A 24,534-nucleotide genomic window follows, 5' to 3' on the forward strand; every position below is an offset into this window, starting at 1 on the left:
ACAGTCATCTCAATAGAAGTTAATAATCTACAAGGACTTTAATAGTCTTGGTATCAAAGTTATTGAGTTCTAGTTAGAGTCCACCTAAATCATTGGTGCCAAACTTTTCGTACAGGAGTCGTATGCAGCCCAGTTTCACCTTAAGTGGGCCAGAATGATGGAATAGTGAAATAAAAACATTTAAATTCAATTTGTCAACTGGCACAGAGTGTGCGTGATGATATTTTCCCATATCTGAACAATTAGTACCAAAAAAATACTGCAATCTCAGCATAAAGCCCATTTTAGCTACGTTAAATACAGTGAAATATCCCAAAAACATCTCTGACTGTTGCAATTTGCAAGTTTCTATAAACTCACCCTGACAGTCAGGCTTTGAGGCTCCTGCTAGTTTTCATGGCAGCATCACCGGAATCTCAGCTCTGTGTTAAAAATTCATTGGTTCCTTCACAATCTTTACAATTCGCTCGGTGGGTTCTTAAGGCTGGTTTTGGGCCACACACCTAATGTTTGATTTCTCTGGTCTAAACAGACAAAAACATGTGAGTCCAAAATCATTTTATTTTGGGTATAACAAAGAGAAGAACAAGTAAAACTCATGGACATTAACCTGACGTGACCCCCAAGATCTGCTGCCACTTTGTTGAGAATGAATTTCAGGGAGTTAATGTGACATGTTGAGCCTGGATACATCTTGCCAGGACATTAAAATAAAATAAGCTCCAGTGTACTGACCAGCACAAAGGGCTTCGTACTCCAGCAGCATTTAAAACCCCACAGGGTTGTTGAACACTTTGACTCACTCGCAATATGCAGCAATTTGTGGGGTACTGTTTAAAGTACCAAACCAGAAATGTTGGTGCATCTCCTGAGCGCTGAAGAGAAACTGGTTACAGGGACGTCACTCATAAAATGCAGAGCAGGATTAATGGAGCTTTTTGAAGCTCGTGGCGACTTCAAGCGGATCGAGTGAAACAAAGAGCTGCTGGTAACAAACTCCCCAAATAATTAAAAGATTCAAATCTTCTCCTTTGCACTGACCACGCCTTTTAGACCAGGCTCTAGGGGCACAAGGTCCCTGGGACATATGAAATACACACTGGCGCCCAATTTTTAACACTACGCAGATTGTTCCAAAAAAAAAAAAAAAAAAACAACAACAAAAAAAAAAACAACAAAAAAAACCCAATATGTAACTGCTTGATTCCTATTGAATCAAAGGGAATGAACTTTTTTCAGCAGGCCGTATTCGATCACATGAAAGTCCCTGAGCGATCCACAACCCTCCATTACAGCATTATAACCCTTTTGTGATCATTTTGACTGGCTATTATTGGCATTTTCAGCTGTAGAATTGTCAAAAAGGTGCAGTATTTCCTTGCTCTTGCTGCTTTTTGCCAGCACTGAGAAGCTCAGGATAAAAATGTGTGACATGCTGATGAATCTTGATGATAGACAGTAGTAAAGTCATTTTTCTGGAGGCCCCGGTAATGACTAGAACATGGAAACAACACTTTATTTCCTGCGTTTTAGGTTTTTTATGTTCTGGTGCACATTACTTCATCCAGCACGCAGACCCCAGTCTCTTCACATTACATCTCCAAACAAGGCAGCAGCCTCGAGAAAATTTAAGAACACAGTTGTCTCAGTTATCGATTAGAGGTGATTTTTCTTAATGCATGCTGGAAGCAGTAGTTTTCATAATCAAATTTCTTTTTTTTCCCTACTTGCCGTCGCCATGAGAGTTGCTGTCAGAGGAAATTGAGGACTGTTGAGGTTTCGCAGACAGCTTAGGCTGCATCATTTTTACACACTCTCCATCACGGTGCTGCCGTGATGAGTTAGACACAGGAAGTGCATGTCACAATGGAGAATTGTATGTTACATACATCTGTGCATATTTTCAGTCATTTTATTGCAACTAAAATACACTTTTTGTTGTATTTGGAAACATGGCAAAAAGATATAAAAATCTGTCTTTCTTCAGATGATTAAGAAAACTCTGGTGTGTAAAAGGTAACAGTGTCCGCAACCTCCAGAGTTCATGATCTCAAAAGCTCCTCCTCACAATATGACTTCGTGCTGAAGCTTACGGGTCTGCCAGTAATCTTTTCGCCCGTGTTTCAGTGTCGTGTTACGTTCTCTACCTTTTGAAAGCAGCTGGTGTTTCTGATTTATTTACCTGGGGTTTGGTGATGTTTACACTCCGTTCGGTCAACAAATTAAAACCCTTCAGTTAGCACCACATGGCCAAAAACAGGACCCGGGGTTGTGACTGTGTCTTTGGTTCTGCCTGGATTAAAGGCGAGCTGCTCGCCTGCTGCTAATTAATGTACTGAGATGACGTCTCGCAATATCTCAGCACCAATTAACCTGTTTTCTCCTCAGTGTGACACGCAGTGACAGACACTCCCCCTGCAGTGTGTTAAACGGAGATTTGTTGGAGGAAAGAAGGAAACAAAAAGCAGCAGGCAGAGCAGATCCAGACCACACCTTGCTCTTCCCTCGGTGGTTCTACCTGCAGACAAAAATTCCCCTCCTGCTTCGTGACTGAACGAGCCTCCTGACAGTGCTGCATTTTGTTTTTGTTTTTAACCGGCTGCCACAAAGCCAAACAGACTCGGCTAGATTAGACCCACAATTAGTCACAATTTGCAATTAGAGTCAACTGTGTGTAAACGATCCTGTGATCTTCATTAAAACACAAATCCCCAAGTGGCCAGCAGATGGCTTATTAAAGGCGAGCTCACCTCTGTCAGACCGGCTCGGGTCAAACACGGTGAGCGGCCAGGAAACTACAAACATCTGTACGCTGGTTATTTAACACTGCTGGAGACATGGTGATTTGACTCCATTGTCATTTCAAAGGGCATAGTTTGGGATTTTAATATTTCTAATGAACTATTAATATATACAGGATGTGGGACGCCATAAAAACAAAGAGAGGAAGGCATAATGAACCCGGCCCCATTATGCTTTTATCTTTCTACAAGTGCGTTGAGGCTGACCAAATATGTTATATATGTTGTAGATAGATTAAATAACAAGCAAGAAGCAAGCCTATAAAACAATAGCATTAATTCAGATCAGATGGCAAGATCCTAGTAGGCTTTTCTTTCAATATCACCAAATGCATGAGAAGTGATTGCTTTAACGGAGATGCGCCTTTGGTGAAATTCTCTTCAAAATGAAACTTTATATTACATTTTCTTCTTTTCTTTTATCAATTAGGGTGGGGTAAAGCAAGACCAGAGAGGGAAAAGGAGAGTGAATGCCAGAGGCTAAGTGCTGTTCCAGTCAATCTAACCTACCCAGGCCGGCACACATCCGGCTGACCAAGAAGAGATGTCAATAAAACAGAAGAGTGGATATGAAAAAAAATAAATAAATAAAAAACAACTTTCAGCTGTATGGCAAGAGCGCGAGACAACAGCAATGGTTTGGACACAAACGGCTGAGGCACGGTGTGACTGCAGCCACTGAAAATACCAGAAAGAAGTTGGAGAGCGAGAGAGTGGCGGAAAAGATATGTCGAGAGGGTGAAGCAGGGCAGGAAGTAAAAACAGAAAGATGCTCAGAAAAGACCAGAATCCACTTTGAACCAGAGGAAGACAGCAATAAAAGTAGCTGCTCAATGATGAAAGAAGGTGCTATGCAGACTCAGAAATGCACTTTGGCAGATTCACGGCTAATTAAAATAAATGCAGCACCACTAGTTGAGGTTTTATATGGATCAAAACCAGCAGTTTACATTTCTCCCGATGAGCCCTGTGTGAACACTTTCTTTTACATTCAAGTCCCACAAAGCAAATCCCTGAGCCGGCTGCCTGGAGCAAAATAGAGCAGCGAGCTTCACAGAGGTCTAGGAAACTCACTCCCTTGTAATTTCACACCCACACTGTTTCTTCAGTTTTCAAACTTGTGCACTTTAGTTCTAACTAATACTTACTCAAGTGGCATCACCTCAGGCATTTTATCAGACTCCATTCAGAGTTGAGACTGCCCACATACAAGATAACCTCAGACATGCACAAAAAAGTAGAATCACATTAAAAAAAACACAGAAATAAAATAAAACTGGAACATATCATTTAGCTTATAAACAGTTCAAAACACAGACAAACATGCTGATATTTTAAATTACCACCACACTCAACTGCAGTCCCTCCTCACACGAGATCGAAGGACTGATCTTTACTGTGGAGAATGCTGACGTGAACCTCCACAGAAACTTAACCACAAGTCACGGCGATGTTCGAGCCCTCCACTGTAAATTCACACTGGACTATATTCTGAAGAAAGTCATGACACAGGCGGTCGTTCTTGCTCGCTTCCAGGTGAAACTGCGCTCAAAGAAATGCAACAAAGCTGCACTGATAGAAAAGGCTGAGAGCTATTCAGCAATGCAGACACCATGTAGCCCATTCAAAATGTTTATGATGCAAACACGGCACCCAGAATGCATATAACGAGAAAATGGTCCCGTGTGGGAGGAAAAACAAAAGAAAGGAAGGATAAAAAATTCTAACAAGCTTTAAAACAAGACACACAACTGACCAACACAATCACATCTTTACCACCCATATATATTTGTGTATATTCTATAAAACAAAATCTGCTAGTGAAGCTTTCATGCGTGCAACATGTTCAATCTCCACACCCACGAGTCACTATTAACCAATCATTTTCACTTTAAACTGCCACATTTTGTAAGAAACTTGACTTTTAATGTCATTCGCACCTGTATATCTGTGTCTTTGACTGGCTCCAGGGGCTCAAAAGTGGTTGCAGCACTTAGACTCTCCAACCTCTGGGAAATGTGGAAGATGTCTAAACCTCTGGAACCGAGGAGGATTGACCTAAAAGTGATGGGATAAATAAAAATGGTGAGGACAACTGAGGTCACAACTACAAAAAAAAAAAACCCTGCTGTTCTGCTCAGAAACCACTAGAGGGCAAACAAGGATTCGCATCCAGGAACAATGGTGCAGATGAGGTCAGACCTACAGGGATATGGTTAGTTATACAAAATCTAAACGTACACAGTTTATTTTAATCAGGAAAAAAAAATGACTCTTTCACAAAACATGCACACAAACAAATGAGTGTTTATGACATGTTCCTTACGCTTTCACATCTGCTGCATCCTGTGAGGTACGGGTCAGTGTGCGAGACCGAAGCCTCTCTCCCGCCTGCTGGATTTCCTGAAGGTTTCTCTCAACATGCGGCAGCTCAGACACAGCTTCTGTCTCAGCGGCCAGCTGCTCTGCTTGCTGCAGCAGCTCTCCGAAGCCCTCAGCGTCCATCCTGCTACACAGACAGAGAGGGATTACAACAAGTCGGCTGTTTTACTTGTTCATAATACTGGAAGTTTGTGCTTTGCCCTTCTATACTGTGATGGCCAAAAAGGCAAAAAATAATTTCCTCACAAAAACTCCAATCAGAAAGACAATTATAAAGATAAATGCACAATGAATAGTTTTCTGACAAAATGTGGACAAGTGACTAGTGTATTCAAGGATAAAATTTGACAAAACAAGCGGAGCCATAGAAGAACTTGATCATAGCTAAATAAAACAATATACTACGACGAGTGCTTTTACTTAAGACATAATGTTGAATTAATGGCTCTGCTCTCAGTGAAAGTGCTAACATTTCATATACCCACCACCACCACCACATGGTGTGTAGGATTGATGAAAACAAGAATAAAGGAATTAAATATGATAACACATAAAATCAGCATCTATTTGAAAATGGATGGATGTGAAAATCAGCACAAGCCCCAAATTTTGAGGTGTTTTCAGTGCAATGCTATAAATCAGAAAAAAAACCCCGTTAGATTTATTCTAGCAGTCCATTTGTTATAATATACCAGAGTAAAACTACGAAATCTCTATCATACCAATTGCCATAACATTATGGGAGCAGCACTGAGGCAGAGAGCAGGAGGCTACAGAGGGCAGCAGCACAGGAGATTGTAGGCTGCTCTCTGCCCTCTGATGGACATTTACATCTCCCGATGCTTCAGCAGAGCACAAAACATATCAATGACAGCTCACACACTGGATTCCACCTGTTTGACTGGTTGTCCTCCGACAAGAAACTACACGTTTATCAAAGCATAGACGTGTTACATTTGGGTGATTGCAACCGATTACACTGTGTAAATAATAGATCTTTACTTGGAATGAGGAATAAGGCTTGCAGGCTCTTCAGTTCCGTTGCACGTCGCATAAAAAGCTTCTATTCATTAAGGCTCTTGCATTCTGTTCACAGATATCAACAAGCAGCTGATATCAACACGGGCAGCGCGCGCATGGACCCGTTAGCTTTAGCGTTAGCATGCTGTCAGAGTCAGAACATCACTTTAGCCGTGACCTCCAAATGGCCGTTATGAAGTGTGTTTCATCTGCTGGGACCAGACGTGATACAACCCACGACAACAACGTGTTTGAACAACTTGCAACACACTTTCAGCGTCATTAGCATGCTACTGTTTAGCTCCATGTTCAATGAATGTAGTCGGCTAGTAGCTAGCTTGCTAATGGTCCCTCACATGCTCACATTTTGTTTTATAATTTCTACATTTAATATGGACACATCTCATACCTGCTCTGTGCGACGGACAAAAGAGTATTCTTGACCTTGCTCCTCTGGAGAAACTGTATTCTATTTACTATCACTTTTTCAGCGTTTGGTACACATTATCCAGACGACCCGGCACTTCAAAGCTGGACTCTGATTGGACGACGCATGAAATACGTCACACGATTTACTTCTTCGGTGGTTTTAAAAGCAGAGTTACCAGTGAAATTACTTGGACGTACCGCCATCCACTGGATACAAACACAATGCAATAGGAAATTCACACAGAATACACATAAAAGAATAGAATGTTTGGGCATTAAACAAGTTACAATAAAGAACAAATAAGTGATATTAATGTATATAAGGCTTAATGGACACTAATATATGCATGGGGACTGGCTTGACAGTAAAAAGACTATTTACAGGGAAGAGTTATGTAGTCTGATGGCCACATGATGGCACTCTGTACTGCATTTTGGTTGAGTTAGGATGTGTTTCGGTAAAGGTTTAATGATATTTTTAAAGACAAAAGACAGCGCAGGTACATTGGATTGTTTTTAAGTGAGTCATGGTCAACTTGAAAGGATTTAACTTCATCTGCTGGTTCAGATTTTGGCTCAGACTATCTGGCAAGAAAAAAACTGACCTTTGAGTTTTGTCTAAATCTGATGAAAAATCCATCAGTTGATCTTCTAAACCACTTTATCTTATTTGGTTATTGAGGCCAATCATAACGAACAATGATTGATGCAACGTTTAGCAAGTCCATCGCAGAAAAATAGAAAATGACATTGAGTTTTGATTTATGGTCACATATTTAGACTCAAAGACATGTTTTTGGACTATGGACACCAAAGGTAATGCACAAGGAGATCATGCAAATTCCACACAGAACAGTATGGCCCCTCCTAGAACCCACAAAATTACTGTTCTGAGACAAGAATGCTCACCGTTACCACTGTGAAACTATCACAAAGATTCAGCATTATCTGTGAAAAACGTGTCTATGTATGTAGGTGCATCTTAATGATGAGAATATCTTTCAAAGTTGATTAATTGCAGTAATTCAAATCAAAAAAGGATTGCGAAAATAAGGACTTTTCTGTTATCACACTTTTCCCTCCTTAACCTGCCCATCATTATGCTTGGAAGCAGAATTCTGTGAAAAACAGCTTTGTTTGCTATGAACCTTTAAGGCTTCCCTCCTCTTGGAGGGTGTCGATGATGGTCTTCTTGTCCATTTCCTCAGTCTTGCTCATGATTGGTTCACCTATAGAACCAGACTGAAACGTTTAAAGACTCAGGAAACTGTTGACTATCTGCTATACAGCTCTGCAGGAATTTGGAGTGAATCAGACACCACAAGTCGACATGACGATGTTATGACAATTTTATATGTAACCTAAGTGCTTTGTTTTTTACTCTTGGTTCATTAAGGGAAATAACTGCCTTAAGAGTTTCACAAGACATGTTTTGTAATATCACACGCTGAGAGATGGTGCAGGTTCACACGACCAATAACAGATGTGGGAGAAATAGAAATGGAAAGTGTTCTTTGCCAAGGTCACTGTTCAGAGATAGCAGAGTAAAACCACTAAATAACACCATGTACGGAAAGCGAAACCAGTTTACACATTAATTTAGGTATCCTCTCCTTTGATTCTGAGACAAAGTGTGTACTGTACATGCAGTAATTTAATGAGCACAACAGCTTATGAAGAGAAAAAGCACTAGTCTGTGCTTTGTCAGGACACCAGCAAATTGTACAGCAGTATAGGGGTAATATTTGCAATAGTGTTCTTCTAAGCATGAACCTGGACTGAAAGTTTCACATTTCAGATCACTTAAGCTTCTCATGAGAAATTTAAAGTTGGTTACAGTAAGTTTTGTTAGAAAAATACTATTCAATTCAAACATTTCATTATTTTGCTGTAAAATTAAAATGTGGAATTACCATCATGTAGGCTCTCGTTTCACCACTTCAGCCCCAGTGAGCTCAAGCTGGGTTGAATGCGACTCCTCTACTAAGTTGAGTTTGTCAATTATGCAATCACCACTTGATACTTCAAGTAAAATCTCATTTCACTCTCTTTTGATTGTCAAAAATGAAGTGTGAATACTTCACTGTACATCACTCAGTGTTCAGGAACAGACCGTGAGCAGACAGAAAACTCCCAGGTCTGGGAACATTCCTGTTAATGTTTTCCTTTCTTTTCTTCTTCTCGAGACTCAAAGATGGATGGAACAAATATTAACAGAGCAAACCGGCCGAGGAGAATTTATCTTTCAGTTGGACTAAACAGAAAAGAAGCTGGATCAATATGAAAAACAGAATAACTGCTTTAAAAGAATACCAAAGCTTTTTATTTGAGCTGTCAATATCTTTACAACATAAAAGGCCTTACATTTAGGACCAAGGTCAAAGTTCTTATATAAACAACTAAACAAATCAGCAGTCCTTTGTTTCAAACACTCCACACAGTGTCCCATCCCTGAGAAGCTTCCCCCAGGGTCCCACTTCATCCGTCTCTACTTGAACTGATTATCAATGAGCGTGCCCTTCATCTTGGCCTTCTTGGCCTCCAGCTCGGCCAGCTCCTGCAGCCTCCTCTTGCTCATGCCTTTCCTCTCCAGCTGCTTCTCGATCACTTTGGCGTTTTGAGCGTAGGAGTCCGCCACCTCCCTGGCCTCGATCTCCTCCTCCTCCTCGTCGATGGTGGACACCGTGACGGAGCTGAACTTGCCCATGTCCTTGGTGCGCTTGGTCATCATCACCCGCACCTTCTTGGGCGCCTCCGGCTGCTTCTGGCTGTACACGCTGGTGTTGCCGAAGCCCTGTCCGAACTTGACCACGGCTCCGTCCACGATGAAGGTGGCGGCGGTGTTCTTCTCCTGGTGCTGGTAGAAGAGCAGCAGGCCGCACTTCCCGCACTTCTTGCGGTACTGCCGCTCGATTCCCTCGGCCCGCTTGATGTACGCGCTCTCGTCATCCTCCACGTTGCAGAACTTGTGCGCGTGTTTGGCCCCGTCGATGACCCGGGCCCGGTCCCGGGGCCTCATGGGGAGCTTCTCCAGCTGGCAGTCCAGGACCAGAACCATCTGCCCGCACAGGCAGTAGTACACATGGAGGGGCTTCTCCCCGTCGTCGTACTCCTCCCGGTCCCTGGTGTCCGAGCACACCACGCTCCTGGACACGACCTTCGGCATCTCCCGACACGTAAACTTTATAAAATGTTCTTTAAATATTAAAAAAGAAGAAAAAACGCACAAAGATTACCGCTTCTAAGAACGTAGCGCTGAACAACAAATACGACACACTTCCTGTGTACGTCACGGTTAAGTTCCCTGTCAGAAACGTGAGTCTCCTTTTAGTTCCGACTTATTTTTTCCATTGCATTCTGTGATTCTTTCTGTTTTGAGCACAATATTACGAAGTATCATAATTTCTTTTACGGAAATAAGCAAGAATGTAAGTAACAAAGTACACAGTACTGTGATAAAGTATTATTTTTAGTATGTGTATTTAACTTTTGTATCAACTAAGTCATTACAGTACAAATTGCACCATGTCGCACTTTGCTTTGCTACTATTGAAAATCCTAAATCTATAAAAATTTGATTTGATATCGAAACTTGCAAGGTTGTTTTTCGATAACATTCATGTTTGATGCACGTTTGTTTACTTGTGGAATTCCTTTTGAATGGGTGGCATTCCTAGTTTTCAATGCTCCTCTGCTCCAACACACCTGACTTCCCTGAGTGTTTCTTGACGCTCTGAAAATAGTCTGCTGAGGGAGTCTGTCAGGTGTGTTGGAGAGCACATTGAAACCATGCAGGAAGGCAGTCCTGGAGGTTCAGGAGTGTCTACCCCTTCTGAAATTGTATTGTGAACATATTTTCTGAATACAATTGAATTCAATTGCAATGAATTATCCAGCACTTAAAAAATTCAGGGTAGTTTATTACCTTGGGGAACAGTTTAGGATTCATACTTTCTATAACACTTACACATCTGAAGTGGCAGTGTAAATGAGAAACCCTTTGGATTGAATGCCCCCATTGCAAATGCCTTATTGAAGCCAATCTGAATACTTACTCTGGTTATGAGTCAGTTGGATTTGAAAAGCCATTTGATTGTGATGGCTCATCCTAATGTGTAAAGTCTGTAATTAACAGTACTTAAAATACATTTTTCATCAGATTCAAGAGTTAAAGTTGCAGTATCAGACAGTCAAATGGAATCCTTGTAAGGTCCTTCAACCCATAAAGTTTCATTTTCATGACCAAGCTTGGCTGGAATCTGCTTTGAAACAAGACGAGTTTATCTGAACAGGCCTACAGTTTCATCTTTGCACCCTTCCTCTGGAGGAGAGACTTTAAGTCGTCAACCTCACAGCATCAGGCCCAGGGAAGCTGAAGTTGCATTCATTCTGGATTGAATGAGGTCAACCTAAGGGCTTCAAGACACTCAAACCAAATGGAATTATCAAAAATGTTTATTTGCACTGTGAATACAACACAGATAATCCATACAAATGTAAATGTATCAGGCCATATTCATATAAAGTGCTCCATCATGGTCATGTTGATTCAAAGTGCTCCACCATGGCGGCAGGGATGTGCTGGTGCTGCAGGACGGTCATCAGCAGCAGCTGGAATTGCATGTCTTCTCTTTGCACACACAGCCAGAGGCACATTTGCTGCACCCGGGTGGGCAGCATGGGCAGCAGCCTGGAAAGACACAGATTGTGAGACGTGAAATGCATATGAGACCATTTTGATTAAAGACATGTCAGATTTGGGCCAAACTGCTGGTCAGGCTCAAAACATCTTCATGTTTCAGATTACACAAAACCACTGCAATTAAGTCAAGTGCATCCACCTGTTGAGTGTCATGCATACAGGCCTAAAATCAATCCTCAAAGTTTACATTCGTCTCGAGATTTAACATTGAATGGGTTTCAAACAGAGGATCAGAGGCCTGGGTTCCACTTACTCTTCTTGCATTTGCTGCAGCAACAATCGCAGCAACAGCAGCATGAGTCACATCTGCAGCATTCAGCTGAAAAATAGGAGACACACGGTCAGTTCCAAAAGTTAAAATGTGAACAAACCAAAGCCATGCAGTAGGGGTGCACGATAACTTTTGGGCCGATAACAGGAAATTATGATGTAATTCCAAGAAGTCCAATATCATGACGACAAGCCCCGATAACATATTTTTGTCAGCACTATTTTTCCACATTACACAAGAAAAATAGAAACATGAACTTATAAAAGTCGAAAGAACGTTTCGCAAACGAGGGAACGGGGAATTTACATTTTGAATTTTTTTTGCACTTTTCCAGTTTGTAATCCTGATGCATTTATTTGCATCAGTTCAAGGGGCCTTCATTGTTTATATCAACAAGTAATGCACCTCACTTAAGTTGATGTCAGATATCAGGAGGTTTGTTTGATTGCCTTAAGAAAATGTTTGAGAGGCTTGCTAAAAGTTTTTCATTGGAAAAATGAATGTCTTCATTTAAAGAGTCAAAACTGTTTTCGTTTTTTTTCGTAGTATTGATTACATGATCTTAGGTATATGTGTGTGTTATGTGTTATGGGTGATGGGTTATGGGTATCGGCCTTTAGGAGCTGAAAGTTATCGGTTATCAGTATCGGTTTTAAAAACTGTTATCGTGCATCCCTACCACGCAGAGAGAACAATACTCACCCTTTTTGCACTTGCACTGGCAGGGGTCCATGTCTCAGCAGTTGGCTTGTTGGTCCACGGAGAGAGGAGCTGCTGGTGAGGTGTGTTCTTCCTGGAAGGAGTCAGTGAGTTGTGACTGTAGGCTGGAGAAGCGGCCGTTTTATACTGTCCAGGCAACAACAGCTCCGTGTGCAAAATGCGTCTGTCACGCTGAACGCGGGCAAACATTACAAGCATTACAAAGCAATTCACACAGTGTGGTTTATCTTACCAATAACGAGGACACACACATTCCCAGGCCGGGGCAGGTTTTACTACATAAGACCAAATTTTTTTTTACCGTGCAGAGAAAAATCAAACTCTGAATAAAATGTTATTTTATTATTATATATTGATTTTTGTTTTTAATATTGTAAAGCACTTTACAATGTTTTTTGTAATATGAAAAGCACATTATAAATAAAGATTGATTGATTGATTGATTGATTGATTGATAATGAAGTATTCACAGGACAGAATGAATCATTAGGACACATGGAAGAGAACAGTTTGGTACAAACATACTGAAAAGAGGAAACACTAAACGGCACAGACTGTCTCACATGACAATACAGTATCTTAACTGCTTTTTTACAGTCCTGTACTCAGAAGAAATTGCACACGGCCTAACAGGAAATGATATATTCTTGACATATTTTTATGGAAGTTTAAGAAAAAAAAGGAATTGTATAAAATAAATCAATATCTCCCACTGTTTCTTCTTAATCTGTTAGCAGTATATTGATTAAAGCAACTCTAGCTTATTTTTCACTGGCGTCAGTAGAGAATATTAATATTGACAGATTTCCAGAATGACAGTTTTCAGCGTTATTTTAATGGTTAAGTCAATTAGATGTTCTAATCTCAGTATGTTTTTATTGGACAAGCATAAATAAACACTGGGCTTGCACTTCAAGTTGCTGTTTGTGAATGTTAATGTCAGAAATACTTTCCTATTTATTTATTTTTTCATATTTTAATCTCAGTTTGGTTTTAAAGTGTGAACTAAACATGAAAAGGTGTTAATCGTCATCGCAAACTGTAGTTTGTAAAGCAACTTGTCCTGATGATCCAGCGGAACATGTAAAGTGATCACTTTTTTTTCCACATGAATGTGTTCAGTCTGAATCAGACACACACCTCACTGATTTTGTTGCAACTGTAGCAGGTTGAAAACTTCTCATAACTCACTCTTTGATAAAGGACATTAAGTGTTTTATTGTCATCAAACTGCATTTATCTATCTATCTTTCTATCTATCTATCTATTTACCAATGTATTTCTTTCATTTGGATCAAGAAATCAAAACAGTCATTCTTCTCTTTTGTTGTGCTTCCTGGAGTTTTTGGGTTTGTGCACACGGCACACACACACGTCAGAGGCGTGCTCGCTGCTCTTCCTCGTGCTGCTCTGCGCTCGGCTGCTTCGCTCTTTGCGCCCGTCCTGAACGCACCACGCGCTGTAGGAAAAAACGCTTTAGAGAGCGACTCGGGCGCACACGAGACGCGACAAGATTCCTAATATAACATAAAGCTCTAAATCTACTACTACTTATCAGTACCAGCTATAGTTATATTAGTATAAACAGACATAATGGCAGTTTAATAGTGAAATAAAGAAAATGAGCTGTAGCTACTACAAAATCAACTACAAAAATAATTTAAAAAAAATTTCAACTTTTGATGCCTCCTTGAAATCCACTCTCATACTCCTCTATAAATAAATGTTAAATAAATAAATAATAAATAAACATTAATCCCAGAACAGAATGTTAGGACATCAAATCAGTTAAAATAAAGAATAAATAATTAATAATAATATACATAAGGCTCAATGGAGACTAATACATGAATGGAGAATGGCTTGACAGTAAAAAGACTATTGACAGGGAAGCGTTATGTAGTCTGATGGCCACACGATGGCACTCTATAGTGCTTTTTGGTTGTGTTTGGATGTGTTTTGGGAAAGGTTTATTGATATTTGAAAAGACAAAAGATAGCACAGTTAGTATATGGATTTCTTTAAGTGAGTCATGATCAACTTGTGAGGACTTAACTTCATCTGCTGGTTCAGACTTTGCCTCAGATTATCTTGCAGGAATAAAAATAGACATTTGAGCTTTGCCTAAATCTGATGAAAAATCCATCAACTGATCCTCTAAACCACTTTATCGTATTTGGGCTCATGGGTTGTTGGGGCTAATTATAACAAACAATGGTTGATGCAACTGGCAGCAGGTCCATCGCAGAAAAAAAAAAATCATACCTCGTTTTTATTTATGGTCGCATATTTAGCCTCAAAGACATGTTTCTGGACTGAGGACACCAAAGGAAATGCACAAGGAGGTCATGCAAATTCCACACAGAACAGCCTGAATAAAATAACAGAAAGCACATTTGCTATAGTATACAGAAAGGATGTGACAAAAGAGAACAAATTGGCATTTATGCAAAATAAAACCCTTATTAGTTATGATAATATGTTTCAATGAAAACAGCTGGCATTTGAGGAACGGTGGAGAACAACAAAATGTGTGCAGCAGCCGGTGCAGCAGACACTGAACTCTGAATGAATGAGCTGGTGCCACAGGTACTGGCTTTGCACAACTCTTGATACACCATTTTACTTTGTTGTGAAGTGAATTTCAACAGTTCTATGAACAGGCTTGCAAGACAGATCTTTAAAAACTACTGATATCAATTACCTAAAACAAGAAAAAAAGTGTTTATTTGAGTTATTTTACACCTTACTGTTTCTCATGTGAACAAACTACTGTCTCCGGCTCAGAGCATAGAGGCTACATGGGTGGTGAATGACTGCATGAATGTGACCGTCTTCATATGGGACTGATTTTATGCTGGTTTCGATCAGACAGACGAGGTTTAAAACAGTTTTAAGTGGTTTTGGCTGGGTTTAGACTGTATTTTTTGCAGTGTGTGCTGGGTTTTTAGTTCCCTCCAGTTACTCTGGCTTCCTCGGAAAACATGCATGTCAGGTTAAATGTTGACTCTACATTACCCCAATGTGCGAATGTGAGAGTGAATGGTTGTCTGTTTATATGAGTTGGCCCTGCCACAGAGTGGCGAACTGTCCAGGATGCACCCTGACCTCACCCATATGAAGCTGGGATTGGCTCCAGCCCCCCTGCGACCCTGAAAAGGATAAGCAGCAAGGAAAATGAATGAATGAATAAACCTTTCCCCATTTTTTTTACACCTCTCAAAAATGTTTATAACTGCATCACTTTTTTTTTTTTTTTGTTCGTTTTGCAGTAAAACTAAAGGAAATGTGCAATTGCCAATTAAATTACAAACGGGAAACATTACATGAATTTAAATTATCCAAATGTTGCTGTGTGATAATATGAGACAAGTCTTCTACATTTGTCACAGAATAAAAAACACAATAGATGTATGTCAGTAGATGTCTGTACTCCATTTAAAGGTTGTCTTCGAATGATCCGGGTCTATGGCTGTGTCTCTGTCATGTCATGTGATGCACTTTGCAACAACATTGTATGATGACATCATTTAGAACTTTCCTAACTGAGGAGTTGCAACAATGTGTTGATTTTAAATGATGTCATCATCATCTAGTTATGTCAAAATATGCAAATGAGTATTATTGCAAATTACCTGAGGATGTAATTTGGAAATTTCTTAAGTGAGGAGTTTGCAACGATGTACAATGTATCAGTTTTAAAATAACATTGTTTTTTTTAACAAACGGCAATGAAATGCATAATATTTAATTTAATTATTTAGCATTTATCAAATATCACCAATATTCACATTATGCATGTAGTACATGCATAATGTGAAATGTGTACATGCATGTGCATAATGTGTACATGCACTTTAAATTATTATTGCATTGTAATATGCATATACAACTCTGTATTGAATTCAATTCAGCTTTATTTACATAGTGCCAAGTAAAACTGTTCTTTTTAGATGTAGTCATTTATTTTTATTTATTGTATTATTTTGTGTGTGTGTGTGTGTATATATATATATATATATATATATATATATATATATATATATATATATATATATATATACATACATATACATATATATATATATATATATATATATATATATATATATATATATATATATATATATATATATATATATATATATATATATATGTATGTATTAGAGGTGTCCCCGACTAAGAATTTCCATAGTCGAATCTGATTCGTCCGATTCTGCCAATAGTCGAATCTATCATCTTGTTTGGCGGAGTGGGGGGGAGCCACGGGCCGCGGAGCATGCCTACACAGGGCGTCGGAGCAGCGCAGCACAGTGCAGAGCGGTGCTCACAAGGTACACGGAGCGTCGGCGCCTATGCCTACAGGCAGCCCTGATTGCACTAAGAATAATAAAAATAAATAAATTAATTAATTAATTTAAAAAAAAAACCAGTGCAGCCAGGTAAAACAACACTTATTTTTTTCCCTACACACTGAAACACAGACTGGAACAAAGTGTCAGTGACTCTAAACATCAAACAAATGAAGTATAGTTCAAATGACCAGAACCAAACCCTCTTCTAACAAACGGGCTAAAGCATGTTATTTATTTATATCAAAAATCTCTGCAGATAAGCTCACATTTTTTGGCTAAACAATTTCTCACATTATCTGCTCAAATTAAATGCAATAGGCTTAATTGCACTGTGTCGGTCCATTTCGCAGCGCAACATCCATGCAAAAACAAACACTAAATTAAATAGAAGTAGCCTTTTAGATAAATAAAAATGATAATATAATAATAACCTAAAATATTACAATTAAACGAAATAAAAGCATCAGCATTAAAAATGAGAATTGAGTAACAGAACCGTCTTTTATTAGCCCAATTATCTGGCTACTGACCCGTTTAAGGTGGAAAGCCATGTTGTTGTGAAGTGATATGAAAGGACACAATCTGCATTTGACTTTTTTTGGATCATTTTTGACTTGGTCTGAAGTTCTGGTTTTTTTCCTGACATTTTGAGCCTTTTAAAGTTCAGCCAAATCACCACCGAGATGCTGCTCTGTGACGGAGCTCTGTGCAAAATCGGATTGTGCCACTCACCATGGTGGTTCATTCACAAACAGTAAATAGATAGAGTATATTGAATAAAAGTACAAGTAAAGTAAATTTTTCCACAGTGTATTTGATAGGCTAACATGTATATCAAATAGGCTTTATATCATGTTTATTTGGAAAAAACAAGCAATTCTATGTAAAATCAGTCATTCTTCGGCACCCCCATACAGCTGTGATGGAATGGTCCGTGTTGAATAACCACATTTTTTCGATGCTTCGACTGCGTGATTGGTAGTCGAATCAGGCCCCTTCGCAGAGCTCCGTCACAGAGCAGCATCTCGGTGGTGATTTGGCTGAACTTTAAAAGGCTCAAAATGTCAGGAAAAAAACCAGAACTTCAGACCAGGTCAAAAATGATCCAAAAAAAGTCAAATGCAGATTGTGTCCTTTCATATCACTTCACAACAACATGGCTTTCCACCTTAAACGGGTCAGTAGCCAGATAATTGGGCTAATAAAAGACGGTTCTGTTACTCAATCCTCATTTTTAATGCTGATGCTTTTATTTCGTTTAATTGTAATATTTTAGGTTATTATTATATTATTATTTTTATTTATCTAAAAGGCTACTTCTATTTAATTTAGTGTTTGTTTTTGCATGGATGTTGCGCTGCAAAACGGACCGACACAGTGCAATTAAGCCTATTGCATTTAATTTGAGCAGATAATGTGAGAAATTGTTTAGCCAAAAAATGTGAGCTTATCTGCAGAGATTTTAGATATAAATAAATGACATGCTTTAGCCCGTTTGTTAGAAGAGGGTTTGGTTCTGGTCATTTGAACTATACTTCATTTGTTTGATGTTTAGAGTCACAGACACTTTGTTCCAGTCTGTGTTTCAGTGTGTAGGGAAAAAAATAAGTGTTGTTTTACCTGGCTGCACTGCTTTTTTTTAATTAATTAATTAATTATTTATTTTTATTATTCTTAGTGCAATCAGGGCTGGCTGCAGGCACAGGCGCCGACGCTCCGTGTACCTTGTGAGCACCGCTCTGCACTGTGCTGCGCTGCTCCGACGCCCTGTATAGGCATGCTCCGCGGCCCCGCGGCTCCCCCCCACTCCGCCAAACAAGATGATAGATTCGACTATTGGCAGAATCGGACGAATCAGAATTTCTTAGTCGGGGACACCTCTAATTTGAACCCAGAGCTTTCTTGCTGTGAGGCAAGAATGCTAACCACTGCGCCACCGTGCGGCCCACCTGCAAGGTTTTTCTTCGATAACATTCATGTTTGATGTACATTTGTCTACTTGTTGAATTACTTTTGTATGGGTGGCATTCCTGGTTTTCAATGTTCCTCTGCTTCAAAACGCCCGATGTTACTGAGTGTTTTATGAAGCTTTGAAAATAGTCTGTTGGAGTCAATCAGGTGTGTTGGAGAGCACATTAACCATGCAGGACGGCAGTCCTGGAGGACCAGGAGTGTCTACCCCTTCTGAAATTGTATTGTGAATATACCGTATTGGCCCGAATATAAGACGATATTTTTTTCCAGAAATTACATCCTCAAAAGTGGGGTCGTGTTATAATCGCGGATTTACGGTAGATGGTCAATACCCATCCGCGCCGCTAGATGGAGCCAAAGTATCACTGACCAGAGAGCGAGTGGAGCGATGAAATGAGATCAAATGATCTGATGAAAAATGGCAGATCATCAAAGTTATGATATCAACTTTAAACTGATGGTGATCAACGCAGCAGAGTCATCAAACTACTGCCAAGCCGCCAGGAGGTCTGGTGGAGCAGAGCGCCTTGTTCGATATTGGAGAGCACAGAAAAAACGCCTACAGATGCTAACGCTATGAGAAAAACTTTCCGTGGTCCTGAGAGACGCTTCAGAGAGACTGATAGAAGGGAGAGTGAATACGTCTCTGAAAGACGGAAAGACGGAATGTCCACCACCAGAGCCTGATTCAGCGAAAGGCACTGGAAAGTTATTTACATCATTTATGTAGTTTTGACCCCTTGAGGCTTCTTATTTGTTGCTTATTGTTTCTTATTTTGAGAAAGAATAAATTTTTTCATTTTATATCTTGTGAAATGTTATCTCAGTTGTGAGTTTTTGAGTTTATAATAATTGTATAATAAAAAGTTGTTTTATGAGTGACCTTACTGTCTTCAGCATTTTTTTTCTTCCCAAAATGATTTTTGAAAAATAGGGGTCGTCTAATATTCGGGCCAATACGGTATTTTATGAACCCACGCGTGGGTTCTCTCTGGGCTTCTCTCCGGCTTCCTCCCGCGGTCCAAAAACATGCATGTCAGGTTAATTGGTCACCTTAAATTGCCCCTCGGTATGAATGTGTGCGTGAATGGTTGTATGTCTGTATATATGTCAGCCCTGCAACAGGCTGGCGACCTGTCCAGAGCTCACCTCGCCTTTGCCCACAGCAGCTGGGATCGGCTCCAGCCACACGCGACCCCGAAAGGGAGAAGCGGTAGATAATGAATGATTGAATGAATATATTTTATGAACAGGTTTGAATTCAATTGCAATGAATTATCCAGCACTTTAAAAATTCAGGGTAGTTTATTACCTTGGGGGACAGTTAAAGGATTCATACTTTCTATAACACTTAACATCTGTTCAGTGGCAGGGTAAATGAGAAACCCTTTGGATTGAATGTCTCTATTGCAAACACCTTATTGAAGCCAATCTGAATACTTACACTGGTTATGAGTCAGTTAGATTTGAAAAGCCATGTGATTCTGATGGCTCATCATAATATGTAAAGTGTGTAACTATCGGTGCTTTACATACATTTTTCTTCAGAGTCAAGAGTTTAAGTTGCAGTATCAGACAGTCAAATGGAATCCTTGTAAGGTCCTTGTACCCATGAAGAAGTTTAATTTCATGACCAAGCTTGGCTGGACTCTGCTTTCAAACAAGACAAGTTTATATAAACAAGCCTGCAGTTTCATCTTTGCACCCTTCCTCTGGAGGAGAGCCTTAAGTCGTCAACCTCACAGCATCAGGCCCAGAGAAGCTTAAGTTGAATTCATTCTGGATTGAATGAGGTCACCCTAAGGGCTTGAAGACACTCAAAACCAAATGGATTTATCAAATGTGTTTATTTACACTCCAAATACAAAATAGATAATCCATACAAATGTAAATGTATCAGGCCATATTCATATAAAGTGCTCCATCATGGTCATGTTGATTCAAAGTGCTCCACCATGGCGGCAGGGATGTGCTGGTGCTGCAGGACGGTCATCAGCAGCAGCTGGAATTGCATGTCTTCTCTTTGCACACACAGCCAGAGGCACATTTGCTGCACCCGGGTGGGCAGCATGGGCAGCAGCCTAGAAAGACACAGATTGTGAGATGTGAGATGCAGACGAGACCGTTTTGATTAAAGACATGTCAGATTTGGGCCAAACTGCTGGTCAGGCTCAAAACATCTTCATGTTTCAGATTACACAAAACCACTGCAATGAAGTCAAGAACAGTCACCTGTTGAGTGTCATGCATACAGGCCTAAAATCAATCCTCAAAGTTCACATTCGTCTCAAGATTTAACATTCAAAGGGTTTTAAACAGAGGATCAGAGGCCTGGGTTCCACTTACTCTTCTTGCATTTGCTGCAGCAACAATCGCAGCAACAGCAGCTTGAGTCACATTTGTGGCATTCAGCTGAAAAACAGGAGACACACGGTCAGCTTCAAAAGTTAAAATGTGAACAAACCAAAGCCACGCAGAGAGAACAAGACTCACGCTTTTTGCACTTGCACTGGCAGGGGTCCATGTCTCAGCAGTTGGCTTGTTGGTCCACGGAGAGAGGAGCTGCTGGTAAGGTGTGTTCTTCCTGGAAGGAGTCAGTGAGTTGTGACTGTAGGCTGGAGAGGCGGCCCTTTTATACTGTCCAGGCAACAACAGTACCGTGTGCAAAATGCGTCTGTCACGCTGAACGCGGGCAAACATTACAAACATTACAAGCATTACAAGGCAATTTGTTCACACAGTGTGGTTTATCCTACCAATAGCAAGGACACACACATTCCCAGGCCGGAGCAGGATTTATTACATAAGACCAAATTTTATTACCGTGCAGAGAAAAATCAAACTCTGAATAAAAAGTTATTTTATTATATATTGATTTTTGTTTTTAATATTGCACTTTGCAATGTTTTTTGTAATATGAAAAGTGCATTATAAATAAAGATTGATTGATTGATAATGAAGTATTCACAGGACAGAATAAATCATTAGGACACATGGAAGACAACAGTTTGATCTGAACATAAAGTTACTGAAAAGAGGAAACACTAAACAGCACGTGTGACTGTCTCACTTGCGTTTTACAATCCTGTACTAAAAAAATTGCACACGGCCCAACAGGAAACATACAAAGAAGAGCTGACATATTTTAATCAAAGTTTAAGAAAAAAGAAAAACAATTCTACAAAACAAATCAATATCTCCCACTGTTTCTGATTAATCTGTTATCAGTATATTGATGAAAGTAATTTTCTTATTTTTTACTGAAGTTAGAAATTATTAATATTGACAGATTGCCAGAATTACTTAATTAATACTGGACTTGAGCTTCTTCAAGTTGCTGTTTGTGAATGTTAATGCCAGAAATACTTTCCTATTTATTTATTTTTTCATATGTTAATCTAGGTTTTGATTTAAATTCTGAACTAAACATGAAAAAGTGTTAATTGTTATCAAAAATCGTAGTTTGTTTAACCATTTGTCCTGATGATCCAGCGGAACATGGAAAGTGATCACTTATTTTTTTCCACATGAATGTGTTCAGTCTGAATCAGACACACAGTGCACTGATTTTGTTTCTACTGTAGCAGGTTGAAAACTTCTCATAACTCACTGTTTGATAAGCAAAAAACCAGTGTTTTATTCTAATAAACTACAGAGACAGTGATTTCTAATTACAGTTTAATAAATTCTATCTATCTATCTATCTATCTATCTATCTATCTATCTGTTGTCTTATATTTTGGAAAATGTATTTCTTTCATTTGGATCATGAAATCAAAACAGTCATTCTTCTCTTTTGCTGTGCTTCCTGGAGTTTTTGGGTTTGTGCACACGGCACACACACACGTCAGAGGCGCGCTCGCTGCTCTTCCTCGTGCTGCTCTGCGCTCGGCCGCTTCGCTCTTTGCACCCGTCATGAACGCACCACGCGCTGTAGGAAAAAACGCTTTCAAGAGCGACTCGGGCGCACAAGAGACGCGACAAGATTCTTAATATAACATAAAGCTCTAAATAGACTACTTATCAGTACCAGCTATAGTTATATTAGTATAAACAGACATAATAGCACTTTCATGTTGAAATAAAGAAAATGAGCTGAAGCTACTAGAACAAAATTATCAACTACAAAAATGAATCATAAAAATTTCAACTTTTCTTGCCTCCATGAAATTGCGGACAGAAATGTTATGATACTTTATTCTGTCCATCCCACCTATTTTGTATCCCAAATTTAGCCACAGAAACAATATACATTGCTGTAAAGAGTATTTAACGACAGGAGTAGAATCGTGAACGTAGCACTGACCCCTTTGCACCGCTGCAGTGGAGGGTTGTTTTCCCACTATTTTTTTCTTTCTTTTTTAATGGGGTGTGACTCATGCGAAAAGTGCAGCGTGCTGGGCGGAGATCTGAAGATCAGTACAAGTTCCTCATAATTTACAATAATTTTTTTTTTAATGAAAAATGCAGATTTTTAGCTCAATAGCTCCCAAGTTATTTGACCTATTGACTCCAGATCACTCGTGCATGTCACATTACTACACAGGGTGGTTCAGACACATCTCTTTGTATAATCTATTTATATTTTTTTTTAGAATTAAGTATTTTTGCTCAACAGCCTCCAAGTGATTTGACCTAATATTTCAAAATAAACATTAATAAAGCATTCATTAATTTTTATTGTGGTTCAGTGTTGTTTTTTAAGCAGTGGATTCAAGATATGTTCTATTAAGTAACATAAAGAAGATGCTTGCTCATGTCGATCTGTGAAAGTGTCCAGATATGACTATGCTGTAATTGGCACTTTATCAATAAAGCTGAATTGAATTGAGGTGAGTCGTCATCTGTAGTAATTCACTTTTATTCTACAATCTGAGTATGGTCTTACTGGACATTTGTGCAGGGCTAAACAACTTGCGACTGGCTTGACTGTTTTATGGAGTGTTGACCATCATGAAGGACCATCATGAAGCGTGTTTCATCATTCCTCTTTCATGCTACTGATTAGCTCGATGTTAAATGAGTGTAATTGCCTAGTAGCTAGCTTGCTAATGGTCCCTCACATCACAGACATCAGCTGTGCCTAAAGCACCGCCATCTTACCTATTACATCCCCAATGATGCTCCAGACAACGGTGTGACTTCAATGAATGAACGCTTTATTCCGGCATACATTTTCCATCAACCCCAGGGTGCGAAGAGCGCCTACAAATACCTGATGTCATCACCACGTGATCAGACACACACCACATCCCCCCCTTCTCAAAAACACAACAACAACCCAGTGCAATAGCTGTGACACGATAAAGTGACACAGTGATTCAACCTGTCTCGATAAACCAAGTGGACTACCGGTTTACCTCTATAGCCCTGTGGATTATTCTGCCACGTCACGGGATATGTACCTCAGCTTAAAAATCTGTGATGTCGTCCTGGAGGTATACAGGCCTCTGGCGGGCCCTGACTGGACGAGCTTCTGGCTGCACTGGCTCAGATGGCACAGCCAACTCAGAGGGTTGCCCTGCCGGAATCTCCATCTGTGCTGGAGTCTAACGGCACACGAGGAGGGTCCCAGACCTCATCTGTCGTGACGAGATCTGAGGCAGTCAGCAGACCAGGCAGTGACGGCGGCGCCACCCCTCGGAGGTGACTGCATGCCAGCGTGAACCGTCTGCCAGGCGGAAAGTGGGCAGTCCCAGCTGTGGTGCGACCTGCAGCGGTGCAGACCAGAAAGAGAGCAGCTTGCGGGAGCGAGTGGGTCGCCAGACTCGAACCCAGTCCAACACGGCCAGTGCTGGATGCTTTGCACAATGTTTCTTATTGAACCACCGTTTGATGCGCCGTTGCTGCTCCGCCACTCTGTCCCTGGTGGAAGTTGTC

The 24,534-nt window shown here is 40.0% G+C and overlaps 2 protein-coding genes and 2 long non-coding RNA genes across 4 annotated transcripts in view; all 4 read right to left on the bottom strand.

Moving 5' to 3' along the window:
• nup93 (nucleoporin 93) overlaps positions 1-6,744 on the bottom strand; it is a 29,465-nt gene extending 22,721 nt beyond the window's left edge. The window contains 3 exon segments of the mRNA XM_030096709.1: positions 4,742-4,859; positions 5,128-5,307; positions 6,613-6,744. Of these exon segments, the coding sequence (XP_029952569.1) occupies positions 4,742-4,859; positions 5,128-5,306 (297 nt within the window). The 5' untranslated portion in view covers position 5,307; positions 6,613-6,744.
• Positions 6,745-8,328: 1,584 nt separating this feature from the next.
• steep1 (STING1 ER exit protein 1) lies at positions 8,329-9,915 on the bottom strand. The gene has a single exon (XM_030096106.1). It carries the CDS (start codon positions 9,796-9,798, stop codon positions 9,121-9,123), a length of 678 nt encoding a protein of 225 aa, XP_029951966.1. The 5' UTR covers positions 9,799-9,915; the 3' UTR covers positions 8,329-9,120.
• A 1,160-nt stretch (positions 9,916-11,075) lies between these two features.
• LOC115392168 (uncharacterized) lies at positions 11,076-12,421 on the bottom strand. Its single transcript, XR_003931825.1, has 3 exons — positions 12,308-12,421; positions 11,588-11,653; positions 11,076-11,322 (listed from the first exon to the last, which is right to left on the bottom strand). It is a non-coding gene; the product is annotated as an uncharacterized LOC115392168 (long non-coding RNA).
• Positions 12,422-20,487: 8,066 nt separating this feature from the next.
• LOC115392167 (uncharacterized) lies at positions 20,488-21,252 on the bottom strand. Its single transcript, XR_003931824.1, has 3 exons — positions 21,148-21,252; positions 21,001-21,066; positions 20,488-20,735 (listed from the first exon to the last, which is right to left on the bottom strand). It is a non-coding gene; the product is annotated as an uncharacterized LOC115392167 (long non-coding RNA).
• Between the last annotated feature and the right edge of the window lie 3,282 nt (positions 21,253-24,534).

This window comes from Salarias fasciatus, chromosome 7 (assembly GCF_902148845.1).
Source record: "Salarias fasciatus chromosome 7, fSalaFa1.1, whole genome shotgun sequence".
Taxonomy (NCBI): domain Eukaryota; kingdom Metazoa; phylum Chordata; class Actinopteri; order Blenniiformes; family Blenniidae; genus Salarias; species Salarias fasciatus.

Bases quoted from the DNA above. Each gene is read 5' to 3' on its own strand.
- steep1 (XM_030096106.1), bottom strand. From the start codon at position 9,798: ATGCCGAAGGTCGTGTCCAGGAGCGTGGTGTGCTCGGACACCAGGGAC.